This window comes from Motacilla alba, chromosome 15 (genome assembly GCF_015832195.1).
Source record: "Motacilla alba alba isolate MOTALB_02 chromosome 15, Motacilla_alba_V1.0_pri, whole genome shotgun sequence".
In the NCBI taxonomy this organism is placed as follows: Eukaryota; Metazoa; Chordata; class Aves; order Passeriformes; family Motacillidae; genus Motacilla; species Motacilla alba.
Window position 1 is genome coordinate 5,877,782 of NC_052030.1, and position 14,988 is coordinate 5,892,769.

General features: G+C 44.3%; 1 protein-coding gene across 1 annotated transcript; it reads left to right on the forward strand.

Annotated features, from left to right (window-relative positions):
• Window positions 1-2,549: 2,549 nt before the first annotated feature.
• On the forward strand, window positions 2,550-14,042 carry TOP3B (DNA topoisomerase III beta). The gene is made up of 17 exons (XM_038152832.1): window positions 2,550-2,907; window positions 3,590-3,721; window positions 3,941-4,047; window positions 4,464-4,538; window positions 5,468-5,664; window positions 6,319-6,475; window positions 7,553-7,666; window positions 8,600-8,690; window positions 8,965-9,119; window positions 9,294-9,399; window positions 9,745-9,891; window positions 10,273-10,446; window positions 11,230-11,358; window positions 11,546-11,695; window positions 12,115-12,215; window positions 12,466-12,667; window positions 13,523-14,042. The coding sequence occupies exons 1-17, from the start codon at window positions 2,838-2,840 to the stop codon at window positions 14,002-14,004; spliced, it is 2,589 nt and encodes an 862-aa protein (XP_038008760.1). The 5' UTR covers window positions 2,550-2,837; the 3' UTR covers window positions 14,005-14,042.
• The last annotated feature ends 946 nt before the right edge of the window (window positions 14,043-14,988 follow it).

Sequence of the window (14,988 nt, forward strand, 5' to 3'; positions counted from 1 at the left end):
GGGGAGCCGTGCGAGGGATGGCAGCGGTGCGAGGGGTGGCGGCGGTGCGAGGGGTGGCGGCGGTGCGAGGGGTGGCGGCGGTGCGAGGGGTGGCGGCGGTGGGAGGGGTGGCGGCGGTGCGAGGGGTGGCGGCGGTGGGAGGGGTGGCGGCGGTGCGAGGGGTGGCGGCGGTGGCAGCGCGGGTCCCCGCCCGGCCCCGCCGAGCGCGGCCGCGCCCCGGGCCCGCGGGCGGCTCCCGCGGCGGCAGCGCCCCCCAGCGGCCGGCCCGCTCCCGGGGCCGGTGCCGTCCCCTCCGCGCTGCCGGGACCGGCGCGGCTCCGCGCCGCGGGGCTCGGAACGGAGCGAGGCTTCCCCGACAATTGTCAAAACGCTTCAAGCGACTGTGTGAGCCCCCCGCGGGGCTCGTGGGTGTCCGGCCGCGGGATCCCTTCAGGCCGGGGGAGCCTCTGCGCGGCCGCGGGGAGCGGCCACACGCGTCTGTCCCAGCCCGGGAGCACACGAGGACTGAGAGCGCCCGGAGTCCCTCGGCCACGTGGGGGAGAGTCCCGACTGTGCTTTCCCGGGTGAACGCAAGTTGAGATTTCATGTTTCGTTGAGCATTCAAAGAGAAAAGGAAGGTTGGATTTTGTAGAGGGCTTTTACCGGAGGAAATTAAAAAATATGTATCTGACATATCTGAAGACTCGGTTTTAACTTGCATCCTGATTGTTCCAGATGTTCCCCAGATGTCAAAGGGAATCAGGCATTGAAACAGCAGAACACATTTGTTTTAATATGCTCTAGCTTTAGTATTGCCAAAGAATTAAAAGGCCTGAGTTTGTTTTGATTTTTCCTTTCACTAACAACTTCAATGTCTATTAATTGTCTACTAATCAAGTGGAAGGTGAATTAGTTCCTTTTTATTTTAGACAGCATGAGGTTGATATACATCCTGATCCTGGCTGCTTCCCAATCTCTTCTCTCTGGGTTTGTATGGTACTGAGCAGCTCTGGGAAAAGTGCTGTAAACATTGGCAACGATCGATGCACAGCCACGGGGGTAAAAATAGAGAGCTGAGCTCTTCCACGAGGTGCTTATAAAATCCATCGACTTGGGGCTTCCCTCTTTAGCTCTTCCCTCGACAGATTTCAGGATGTGTGGAAGAACTGAAAGCTGCAGGAAAGGCTGGAAACCCCTTCAGCCCACTGACCAAATCTCCTTAACAGGGCCCAGCATCCCTGGAAAGCAAGAGACAGGGCAAAGAGCACCTCCACGACTTGGGGAAAGGAGCTGCAGCTCCCAGGGGCAAAATCCCCTGGGGCAGCCCTTGCCTTCTCCTTGGGGAAAGGTTGGATGAGGGAAGAATGTGTTTCTGCCTGGCCTGAGCCTTCTCTTCCCGCTGTCTTTTCTCTTCTTTGTATTTCTGCCTAAGCAAGATCAACATTCAACTAAAATTTAATGTGTAAAAAATGCACTTTTTCAAGAACCATTCAATATTGTTTCCATTATTTCATCGGGGTGCACAAGAACCAGGTGCTCTTAAGACTCCTAAGGAAAATTTATTTGCATTGAAGGAGATGCTGTCAGCGTCCGACACTCTTTGTAGTGTTTTGGGTCTACGGAAACTGGAACCTGAGTGACAGACTGGATGCAGGCACAGCGGTCCGTGTCGCTGGACCAGAGCAGATAGAATTTGTGCGCGTGTTCTCTTAGAGGAGTTTGGTGATACACGTTCTGTGCACCTGTGTGGATGAAGGAGGGGGGCATCTGTGCACCGCACCGCACAGTGCCGGCGCTTCTCGCGGCACAGCTCTGCCCACGGGCTTCGGCAGGAAGGGGTGGCGGGGCGGTGTGCCGATGTCCTTGCGCCGGTGTCCTTGTGCCGGTGTCCTTGTCCTTGTGCGGGGCACAGCGAGCGACCCGAGCTGCGGCCCTGCCCGCCCCGCCACCGACAGCGCGGGGGCGCTGCGCCCTGCGCCGCCAGGGGGCGCTGGAGGGCGGCGCCAGCCCCGGGAAGGGTCTGAGTGTGAGAAAGCGTGAGGCGCGAGTGCCTCTGTGTGTGTGTGTGTGTGTGTGTGTATATATATAGTGTGTGTGTGTGTGTATATATATATATATATATATATATATATATATATAGTGTATATATATATATATACTGTGTGTGTGGGGCTACATGTATGTGTGTATATGTCCATGTATACGTGTATCTGTGTGAGTGTGTATATGTGTGCGTGGGTGTATGTGTGTAAATGTGTGTGTGCCCACGTGTGTGCGTACGTATATGTCTGTCTGTGTGTGTGTGCCCATGTGTCCGCACATGTGCCTGTGTGTATGTCTGTGTGTGTGTGTCCGTGTGTCCGCACGTGTGCCTGTATGTCTGTGTGTGTGTGTGTGTGTCCGTGTGTCCGCACATGTTCCTGTATGTCTGTGTGTGTGTGTGTGTCCGTGTGTCCGCACATGTGCCTGTGTGTCTGTCTTTGTGTGTGTCCGTGTGTCCGCACGTGTGCCTGTGTGTATGTCTGTGTGTCCCGCGCCCGCCCGCGCCGCCGCAGCCCTGCGGAGCCGCCCGCGCCTTCCGGCGCCGTGACCCGGCAGTGACGCGGCCATGGCCGCCCGCTGAGGCGCGGAGCGCGGCCGAGCCGGCGGAGCGGGGCGGGCGGTGGCTCCTCAGCGGCGGCGCCGTGTGCTCGGCCCTCGGGTGGAAGCGGGCCGTGCCCCTCGGCCGCGGGGCTGCGGGTGCCGCCGTGCCCCGGGAGCGGGCGGGCTGAGCGGCGCTCCGTCCCCTGAGGCGCGGGAGCCGCCGCGCCCCATCTCCGCCGGCCCGTCCCCGCGGCTCCGCGCCGCAGCGGCCGAAGATGAGGACCGTGCTCATGGTGGCGGAGAAGCCCTCCCTGGCGCAGTCCATCGCCAAGATCCTCTCGAGAGGTAGGGGAGGCGGCGTGGGTGGCCGTGCCCCTGGCCCTGCCCGGCCGGCGGCGCTGGGAGCGCTGTCCCGGCGCGGCCGCAGCGCGGGGATGGGTGCGAGCTGCCGGGAGGCGGCTGCCGGGGCTGCTGCCAGGGCAGTGAGGGTGAGAAGCACCCTGGGCATGGCTTGGTTGTCTTGAGGCCGGAGCCTCGTAGGAGCGGTGTCTTCGGACAGGTTCATAATTATGGATCCCTGTTTAATCCAAGAATAAAGGAATCTAGTTTCAATATTTTGTGTAGCTCTAGAGCGCCTTAGAGCATATGGTGTCTGCAAAGTGCCAATCAAGTAGCAAGTGGCTGTTCTGAGATTTTTGAAGTAAAAGTTTCATAAATCTGGAAAATAAAATTAATTGATTATAAGTGCGTGATCTAGAAAACTTGCTGTATTTTTGTAAGGTATCATAGTGGGAGGGAAAGGCTGGTGGAGATAACTGATAGTTTAATTCGAAGATGAAATATACTTTAGGAAAGCCCTGAATTGATATTTAATGAAATAAAAGTTTGATCAATGAGTAGAGTTCTGTGATCAGGAAGACCCTAGTTGTAAGATCTAAGGGAAGGGGGATGTAATTTCACACAAAACAATTTGTTTCACTAGCTGGGTTTTTTTACCTCATTAATATTTGTGATCCTGTTTTCACAGGGAACATGTCCTCTCGCAAGGGACTCAACGGCGCGTGCTCTGTGCACGAGTACACTGGGTCCTTCATAGGACAGAGTGCCCACTTCAAGATGACATCGGTGTGTGGTCATGTCATGACTTTGGATTTCATAGGTATTTGCCTGCTCATCCGATGTTTTAACTAATATGGCTTGTAGAGCTGCCAGGTGCTTCAGAAAAAGCTAAGAGGTCCCTTGGTACACAGTAAAGCAAGATGTGTTAGTGTAGAAAATTTTCCATACAAGTTTTGGAAGCCAAGTGTTTTGCAAAATAAAGCTGTTTGTTTTATAAATATTTCTTCAGAGCTCCACTTAATATACCTTTGCTTTTCAGGAAAATATAATAGCTGGGACAAAGTGGATCCAGCAGAACTATTTAGTAAAGCTCCTACAGAAAAGAAAGAAGCTAATCCCAAACTGAACATGGTGAAGTTTTTACAGGTACTCTTTCTTATGAGTAGTATTTAGAGTTATCATTTTCTATGTTCCTAAATAAGAATTCCTCCAGGGAGTAGCTCTTTGTCACAGTTAGATCTATTTTATTAACATAGTAGAAATAATTTATTTTTTGCTTGTTCATACGCTGTCTGAAGTCTTTGTTAAGTTCACTTTTCCCATTGCCTTCTGAAATTTTTGACTGTTGATATCCCGCTTCTCAGAATTGGAGCATTGGAAGCAAGCTTAGCTTTAACAGCAAGTGCAAGGCACAGCTTATAAATGCCTTCTTTAAAATAAGTCTGTGTTGGTTGCTGTTTACCCTTCACACGCCTGCTGAAACCAGAAAAAGAAATATATAGGTAGGGAGGGGGGAGGTGTTTTCTTGAGTTGCTGAAGAACTGTGCTAATTTTTCTCACAGGTGGAGGGAAGAGGCTGTGATTGCATTGTCTTGTGGTTGGATTGTGATAAGGAAGGAGAAAACATCTGTTTTGAAGTAAGGTTTCCATTTTTAAGACTCACAATACCATAATATATGTCTGACAAGACTACTAATGCATTGTTTTATGAGTATACAGTAAAATTCAAACTAAAGTTGAATAAAGTTTGAAAGACATAGAGGGCCTTGGTGGAAAAACTCACACGCTTTGAGCTCTGTAAGATGTCAGTTAAAGAGTATAAATGAATTTCAGAGGTGTCGATCATCTCAGAAGAAAAATCAGGCCTCTTAAATGTTAGAACATTCCAGTGCTTCAAGAATTGATCTGTATGCCACAGCTGGAGTAGTTATTTTTATGTCCTTATAAACCTTCATCTCTCTTATCTTTTGTTTCAATTAGATGCCTTAGAGCACAGAAGCTGCTTGCAAGTGTAGGCATACTGCAGAAATTTGGCCTCTGCACATAAAAAGCATAGAACAAAAACTTTGCTAAGATTTTTTTTTAACATCCTACTCCCAGAAGTCTACATGAAGAGTATTTGTTTGGAGCTTTTCTTTAGATTAAAGAAACACATTTTATGAAGTGATTGTTTTAAGTTCTTTACATACCCCTGTATTGTTACTGTTGCCTTAGCAATGAGTGGAATAAATCCAGCTAAGACACTGATACATGTTCACCAAAAGGTGCTGCAGCTGCACTGGTGAATGTCTTTGCCCTTAGCCAGACATACTGATGTGCTCCCAGCAGTTGCTGTATAGTAAATAAACCCTTCAGTTTTGTTAATTCTTCGTATGCTTTTGAGGGGATGGACAAATACTGCTCTGGCTTACCAGTTAATGTATTGGCATGACATCTTGCTGTATTAAGAAAGCAGTGACACAGAAACAAATATTTTGTGGAGAGTGGTTTTTTTATCTTTAGAGAGAAAACTAAGATCTTTAGGATCTTTCAAATCCTCTTTAACTATGCTTCTGATTTTCCTTAGGTTCTTGATGCTGTTCTTCCTGTCATGAACAAGCCTCGTGGCACGGAGAGGACGATTTACAGAGCTAAATTCAGTTCCATCACCGACACAGACATCTGCAATGCCATGAATCACTTGGGAGAGCCCAATCGCAACGAAGCTCTGTCTGTGGATGCCCGCCAGGAGCTGGATCTGAGGATTGGCTGTGCCTTCACAAGGTGACAGCACAGCCTACAGACAAAGCCTGCAGGTTTTCTCAAAGGTTCAGGAGTGGCTCTGTGCCCCTGTGGTTTAACCCCAGCCAAGCTCCATACAGCCGCTCACTGCCTCCCCACCCCTGGGGTGGGGGAGAGTACTGGGTGGGTAGAAGTGGGAAAAGTCGTGCCTTGAGAGAAAGACAGTTTAATAGGTAAACAAAAGCTGCATGCACAAGCAAAGCAAAATGAGGAATGAATTCACCACTTCTCAGGGGCAGGCAGGTGTTCAACCATCCCCAGGAAAGCGGGGCTCTAGCACCCATTATGTTTACTTGGGAAAACAAGTACCATCACCTCCAGTGTTCCCCCCCTTCCTCCTTATTCCTCCGGCTTTATATGCTGACCACGATGTCCCATGATCTGGAATACCTCTTCCGTTATTCAGCTGGGATCAGCAGTCCTGGCTATGTCCCCTCCCAGCTCCTTGTGAGGCAGAATGATTATGTCTGAATTAGCTGTAGTCTTTCAGAATGCTCCTTTCCTAATGCCTGAATGATTTTATAGATTACTCATATTTTGTGCATGTATGATGACAAAAACTTCTGCTTTTCATGGGAATGAGGATATTAATGTGTACATTTCTCATTTGTTTTTTCCCCCTTGCCCTTGTCTTAGGTTCCAGACTAAATATTTTCAGGGGAAATATGGGAATTTAGACAGCTCCCTCATCTCCTTTGGGCCATGTCAGACCCCAACACTTGGATTCTGTGTTGAGAGGCATGACAAAATCCAGTCATTTAAGCCTGAGACTTACTGGGTGTTGCAAGCTAAAGTAAGTTTTACAGTATTTGATTTTACAAAAGAAATGCATTTGTGTTTTGTTCATTCATAATTTCGTAGCTACTGACAGGAATTCACAATGCCTGTAGTTTACTCATGTGTTCTCATTCTGTTCACATGTGTGTCACCACTCTCAAGAGCAGATTCCAGGATGTCAGTTTTGCATTAGAGTGCTTATTGTCTGCTGCTTATAAGAATTCTTCAGTGCTAATCATCTAAGCTTAGATTCTGCCAAAAAAACTACTTAAAATGGTGCTCTTTTGTTCCCTGGGGTCCTTGGACTGACTGTTGTTAATTTGAATCCAGGAATTAATTAGCCTGCCGACAAACATTGGCATTGCTGAGTATCGGAATTTTAAAGCAAATAAAATGCTCATTGTGTTAATTGGCAATTGAGTCCTCAGAGTACTTTGGCAGCTTAGAGTGGTTTTACAGCCTCGCTGCTGTCCAAGCTCTGAGAGCAAACCAACAGCGTTTTATGGTTTGTAATCACAAGGATTTTTTTAAGCAAATAAGGGATTCATGGTAAAAAGTTGCGATTTTTGTAGTTTAGAAATAAAAAAAAAGGTGAAATCTAGCATCTGTTGTCATCTGTTGTGATGTGTCTTGTGTGTCATGCTAGGAAACACTTGGTGCTGTTTACAGAGGGGTTTGTGCTCTCTCGTGTTGGTCACTTCATACTAATTTTTGTACATGGGGCTGAAAACATGACCTAGTTACAGTTTAATACAAAACACTGATTCTGCTAAATCAAAATGGTAAACTTTGAATTTCTGCCTGTTTTAGTCTTTATTGTTCCCAGTACTAAACAAGAATAGTATTTCAGGTCAGTCAGGAGTAGTTCTGGTCATTTCCCAGACCCCAGAACTCCAAGTGCTCCGTCCTTCACAAAAGCCCCCCCCAAAAAAGAGCACAACTGCATGTTTGAGCACTGGTGTCCTGGGGTGGGTTTGTCCTAACAAATCCTCTATGTCCTAGGTTTGCTTGCTGGACTCTTGTTGGGAATATGCATTCTTACACTTCTAGGAGTAGAGTTGGTGGGAATTTATTTTTTTTTTTTGTCCAATAGGTGAACCCTGAAAAAGAAAGTTCTCTCTTTTTGGATTGGGATAGAGTGAGGGTGTTTGATCGTGAGGTTGCTCAAATGTTCCTGAATATAACAAAGATGACAAAAGAAGCAAAGGTAAGAATATTTACCAAGTGCCAGTAGATCCATATTTCATATAAAGGAAATACAATTTAATATTTCATTTGCTGTATATTGAGGCTTTTGGTTGTTTTTGTTAAAGAGTGTAGAATATCTGTATTTTGGTTTTCATTTTATTTTATTTTATATTTATTTTATTTTATTTTTTTACTTTGTGTAAATGAGAGTAAAAGGCAAGAGATTTTTTTATTGTAGATTGTACTGTGCTGGTGTGGTCATCTCAGCAGAAGCCTCTTCTTAGTATTGACTTTGGAAATGCTCATCACTCATGATAGGAACTCTTCATTACTAAACCTGCTAGGAAATACTGTTCAGATGTCTCCAAGCAGACCTCTTATTTCCCATGAGACATTGAATAAATCGGAATTTAATTATGTGTAGGGCAATATTCCTGCAGTTAAATATTTAATCATGTGTGTGGTACAGTCTTTACAGCCAATTAACTTCTACTCTGCTCTATTCAATACTTGTTTGACAGTGGGTTTGGATTTAAGTGCTTATAGACATCAAGGTTCAAAGACTGCTAGAAGCTTTTAAAAATCTACATTCTTATAGTTAGGACTGTTGCTTGGAATGAGCACTAAATCATTGTGGCACTGAAAGTAAGTGCTGCTGAGGTAAGTGGGAAGTAAGGACAGCAATAAGCTGCCTTGCTGTGTTTCCAGTTAGTTATAGACCTGATCTAGTCCTGGCACAAAGGGACTTTCAGAGTTTAATTTTAGAACTTGATAAAATTATCTCCAGACAGATTTTCTGAAGTGAAAATATACTGGTGGTTACTGTTTTAAGAGAACAAAGCAGATATTATAAGAATAGACAATGGTAGGTATGATATATATTTATAGACATGATTAAAATGATGCATTTAGCAAATGTCAGAAGTTTTACTGTGAAAATGCTCTTTTCTAGGTAGAATCTGTGAGTAAAAAAGAGAAGGTGAAGCAGAGACCACTGGCTCTCAATACAGTAGAAATGCTCCGAGTGGCCAGTGCTGCTTTAGGTAGGTACAAAAGTTCAGATTTTCGCACTGTTTTAAAGCAAAATACTTTGGCCTCTTAAACAAAACAAATAATACATAGTTTTGGGCAAAGAATCAAGTTTAGAAAGCTGCTTGTCAAAAGTGAAATGTTTGGCAAGATCAAGGTGACAAAAGTCTTGTGAAAAGGACAAACCATAGTTTATTTAAATATTTGGATAAGGTGTACATCCAGATGCAGCAAACCATAATCACAGGGATGTGTATATGATTTCTGTTTTCTCCTGGCCCCTCTCAGGAATGGGTCCCCAACATGCCATGCAAATAGCAGAACGTCTGTACACTCAGGGCTATATCAGCTACCCTCGAACAGAAACTACCCATTATCCAGAAAACTTTGACCTGAAAGGATGTTTGAGACAACAAGCCAATAACCCTTACTGGGCAGAAACTGTGAGTACATGAAGCAAAAGCTGTACTATCATTCTCTGGTCTGTTTCAGACTAGATCTTGCTTGGTGTATTATGACCTATAGGCCTTCAGAAACTTTAAATATCTCTAGTTTCTTTTATTTATGTTGTATTGTTATGGATTTGATGTGAGTAAGCCATTTTTTTCTTCACCCAGGTAAAAGTATTGCTGTCAGAAGGCATCAATCGTCCAAGGAAAGGCCATGATGCAGGAGACCATCCTCCCATCACCCCAATGAGAGCTGCCACAGAAGCAGAATTAGGTACAGGCAAATTCAGCAGTATTGGGACACTGTGTGAGGAAAACAGTCCCTTGAGGTGTAAGGTGCCAGTTTCAAAATCACTGAGTTTCAACAGGAAATAAAATTATTTGAATGGCAAGAAGTGAAGAGAGAGCAAACTTGATCCTCACTAAAGGTGAAGTGACCTGAACTGGTGACAATGAAGTTCAGAGCTACTTCAGCAATTAATCCTTGGGACTATAGTACTGCCAAGAAAAAGAAAACTACTTAATGCCTGCGTTTCTAGGAGAAATTTGTCCCAGAATAGTAGCTTCCAAGTACTGAAATTTGATTCTATTTGGTGGCTGAGGTGTTGTTTCTCCCCAGGTGGAGATGGATGGCGACTGTACGAGTACATAACTCGGCACTTCATTGCCACTGTCAGTGCTGACTGCAAGTACCTTCAAACCACCATTTCCTTCAGTATTGGCCCTGAAAGATTTACCTGTGTTGGAAAGGTGGTAACTTCACCAGGTAAGACAAATTAGAAGAAAGTATTGGCTGCAGATTAATTTTTTTCCTCATTAATACACTGAATGGATATGATAGTGAAGCTGTGGGGACAAGTGCAATTGTGAAGACTTTTTTGAGCCTCAAAACCAGAGACCAAATCTTGTCCTAATTTTCATACTTCAGTTACGATAGAAAAAGTGCTATTTTTCATGTAGTAGTCTCAAAGATTTAATGCCACATTTGCCAGTATGAAGACCAGTCTTTTTACAAACAGTAAAAGCCTTTTGGGGGATAAATTACACAAAGGCAGGATTTTTTTCTTATGCCTCTGTAAAAAGAATGTAGCAGCATTACTGAGGCTTTTATGGTAAACTTGCAAGTTGTTTGTTTTTTTACCTACAGGGTTCACAGAAATTATGCCATGGCACAGCATCCCATTAGAAGAGAGCCTTCCCCACTGTGAGAAAGGAGATCTTTTTCCTGTTGGTGAAATAAAGTTGCTGGAAAAGCAAACCAGCCCACCTGATTACCTGACAGAAGCAGAACTGATCACTCTGATGGAAAAGCATGGCATTGGTAGGAACTTGCATAACTTACATTGTTCTGCAGTACATCCACCGAGAGTGCAAAGAGTCTGAGTCACTCCTGTGCGCTGTCTCTGTCAGTGATGAGCTCTCAGTATTCATTTGGATATGTACAGTGATCATCTCTTTCCCTTTAAACCACCATGCCCATAGCTCCCCTCAGCAGATGGTAGATTGTTTCTTCCCCCACGTTCCTTTCCCTTAGTTATCCTTATTTTGAGTAGGTTCTGGTTTCTGGCCAAACGTTTCTGGCCAAAGCAGTATCCTTTCATAACACATCCCTGTCACTTCTCTGTCAGAAAGAGCTGATGTGTGGAAGGAAGCACCTCCTCATTCTTAGGAATGATTTCTTGTCTTCACAGCTTGCTTTAGCTTTGCTCTCTTCAGTAATCCTTCTGTATCTTATAATACAATTTACCACAGTTCTACTTTCCTTTATCAGTCTGACTTGTTTCTTTTAATGTATTTTCATTCATTTGCCCCGTCAGAGCAAACACAATTTCTTACTCTACTGTGTTTTTCCAGAGTAAATAACTGTGAGAACAGGTGTCTTCCCGATAGTAATTTCTTGGAAGAGATGAAAGGATTAAGGTTAAACCATATGTTTCAGACTTACCAGAATTGCAAAGAAACATCAGAGTTACTAGAGAGGGAGAAGTTATGCACTGGAAGTTGGGTAACAGTAGGAAGGTATCTGAATTTAAGCAGTCTTAAGTCATTTGTTGAAAACTCTTTTTTGTTCAGGGGGGATATATTGTTTTCCTTTTTGTGGCAGGAACTGATGCCAGTATTCCAGTCCACATTAACAACATTTGCCAGCGAAACTATGTCACCGTGGAGAGTGGTCGAAGACTGAAGCCTACAAACCTTGGCATTGTTCTGGTTCATGGTTATTACAAAATAGGTCAGTTAAATGCTCTTCCCTTTCCATCCTCTTCCTTCCTTTCCCTCTACTATATCAAAGGCTGATGTCAATGTCTAAGTAACATTTCTGTCTCAAATAATGCTTATTTTGATGTCAGTTTATGTATGAATGATTTCCTACCTCCATTTTTGACCTTTCATTGCTGCTGTCTCTGGTTTCCTGTTAGATGCAGAACTGGTTCTTCCTACAATCCGCAGTGCTGTAGAGAAGCAACTCAACTTAATAGCTCTGGGTAAAGCAAATTATCATCAGGTCTTGGAGCACACCCTTGACATTTTCAAAAGGAAATTTCACTATTTTGTGGATTCTATTGCAGGTAAAACTTTCTACACGTGAAGTTCCCTACAATTACTTAGTTGTTGCATAGAAAATACTTATATATTAGGCTCCTTTCAGAGGTTTAGGCTTTCTGAAAAGTTGTGCCAGGACTGGAAGTTTCCAGTCAAATTAATTTGCTCTCCAAAGGGAGATGGACTGAATCATGTCTCCAAAACTCTGCTTTAAGTTTATTTCATGCCTGTGCAGTAGTGAGTTTTTGAAAACCTGAGGATAGCTGAACGTGTATGTTTGTGCATTCTCTGTGCAAAATGCTTTGTATTTGTCTTTGTTGACAAGGAAGAGCATTGTGAGTAAAATATTTTCATTCTCATTTCTTCACAGGTCTAGAGATGTTTTTGTGCAAAGTTTCCTCTTAAGAACTAGAATTCTAAATAAGTGTGATTATTCCTTTTGCAGGTATGGATGAACTGATGGAAGTGTCTTTTTCACCCTTGGCTGCCACAGGCAAACCCCTTTCCCGCTGTGGTAAATGCCATCGTTTCATGAAGTACATTCAGGTCAGTTTACCTCACAAATTCCTTACTTGGAATTTGAATTTCACTTGCTGGGGGGCATTGAGTATAAGCTTCTTTTCTGTTATTGAACTTTGGTTCAAATGTGGTCATCACGAGTTCCTTTCTAAAACAAAAAGGCTGATAGGGTTTTGCCTTGGGGAACAAACCAGAGAGCAGCTCGAGCTGGGTTTGCCACAGGTTTTAAGCTCTGTTGACCCTGCAGTTGCTCAGGAGATTTGTGTTCTGTTTCCAGGCCAAGCCGAGTCGCCTGCACTGCTCTCACTGTGATGACACCTACAGTCTCCCCCAGAATGGTACCATTAAACTCTACAAGGAATTGCGTTGTCCCCTGGATGACTTTGAGCTGGTGCTGTGGTCATCTGGATCCAGAGGAAAGAGCTATCCACTGTGTCCATACTGTTACAACCATCCTCCCTTCAGGGACATGAAAAAAGGTAGGAGTTGTGCAAACATGCAGGTATCATCCTCACTTGGAATAAATTAGGAACAGTCTATACAATGGGCTTTTTAGGAGTTTTAAAATCAGTTTTGCTTAGTATAAAGTGCTGTTCAAATTAGGCTCTAGATACCTAAAATTCACATTAAATTAAACTTACTGACCAAAATGTATTAGTTAACAAATTTTTGAAGGGTTTTTTTTCATAAAAGAAGTAAGAAAATAATTTACCTGCATGCACTATAGGTGACCTTCACAACACTCAGCATGCAGTGAAAGACACCAAGATACTGATGCCTTGCAAATTTGAGTAGGCTTGGATAGGAGTATAAACAAAGACCAGGTCTTGGGAATGTTCTGATAGAGATAAATGGTGTGTTAAAAGCTGTTGAAGGATATAAGAAGAGGTAGAAGTTGCAGTTAGTTTAGTGACTGTGGGACTGAGACTTAAAGTAGTGCACTGAAGCTTTTCAGCATCTTTTTATTACCATCTTTTAATTAAAAATATCTTGGACCAACAGTGAGTAGTTCAAGTATAAAATAACAGTTAGGCAGGAGCCATACATTTAATTGAAAATGTAATGAGTTTTCATCACTAATCTGTCTAAACTGCCTGTACTGTACAGTGGCAGTATATGGCAATTCTGAAAACTATTACAGGAAAAATTTTCAGCAGGGGATTATTCTGAAACTGCGAAGAGGCAAGTTGCCATTTTGGGAGCAGTTCCATTCCTCAGTGATTTAGAAAATCTGCAGTATACTCAAGTGTCTCTGGCTTCTGTGTCTCACTTCCTTCAAACTGGGTAGTGTGAGTAGTGAGATAAAGGGTGGTATGGTTTCACTCTTCCCCCAGGAATGGGCTGTAATGAGTGCACCCACCCCACGTGCCAGCATTCCCTTAGCATGCTTGGAATTGGGCAGTGCGTGGAGTGTGAGAACGGGGTTCTGGTGCTGGACTCTACATCAGGTCCCAAGTGGAAGATGGCCTGCAACAAATGCAACGTGGTCGTGCACTTCTTCGAGAATGCCCACAAGGTGCGGGTGTCGCCCGAGACGTGCGACTTGTGCGAGGCGGCGCTTGTGGACGTGGATTTTAACAAAGCCAAATCTCCCTTACCTGGCGATGAGACTCAGCATTCAGGCTGTGTGTTCTGTGACCCCGTGTTTCAGGATCTGGTGGAGCTGAAACACGCGGCCATGAGGCACCCCATGCACCGTGGGGGACAAGGGAAGAGGCAAGGGCGGGGAAGGGGCAAAGGCCGGAGACCTGGAGGAAGACTCAACCCAAAGAAACCCAAGGACAAAATGGCAGCTCTGGCTGCTTACTTTGTATAATGGCTGCACAACAGGGAAATAAACTTCTTATAAAAATGTGTTTCTCTTTGAGTTAATTTTTAAGGATCTTTGATGTTTCACTGCTTTCCTGTTCTTAGGACAGTTAAACACCTTAGGTTGCTCCCAAAACAAACTATTCTGATTATCTGTCAGTAACTGAGTAAGCCCTTAAGCTTTTAATTGGGATTCGTTGATAGAATTAGAGCTCACAAACAGTAGGGAGACTCAAGAATTCTTGTCTCCTTGGACTGTTAAGTGTGGCTAATAGAAAGGAGATGGAATTTGTCTCTTCTGACATTTCTGGGGCCTTTGTCAGCAATGCAAGTGCCAGGAATATAAGACCTGATTAAGATCAGTGTTATGCTGCCACAGTCTTTAAGTGTGGCGTGAGACTTGCTTCATCTGACTTTGAATCTTCAAAAATATCAAATTATTAGTAACTGCCAGATTTTAAAAACACATCTGCAATACCAAGGGCACTGCTTCAAGTCTGTCATTCTGCTGCTGCATAGTGAATAATGCCAACAGACATACAAAATGGAAATTATAAATGTGAAGGGGAATATCTGCCTTGAGCAGTGATTCCCAAATTATGGCCTACGCAGACAAGTTAGTATCTCACGGTCAATGGGGTCCAGTTAAATGAGACCTCCTCCTGCTGCAGGAAGACAGATTGAGTATCCATGCTGGTTTATTCCTCTGTGGTCACACAGCAGGTCATGTCTGACAAAGTACAGTTTGTCCTGTCTGTTCCTTGAATTGTTGTTTCAGTGTCAGTTAGTTTTGCTGTCAAAAGGAGGGTGTCCTCGTGCTTTCATGTGGAGCTGTATCTAACCACTGCAGCACTGGGTGCCACACTGCCAAATCTCATTGTACAAAAATATAATACCCTCTCCTTTCCTTCTCTGGGCTCATGGCTGAGCATGTCTGGTCATCTGGTCAAGCACAGTTTGTGTCATCTATAGCCCCAAAACGGTTTCAGCA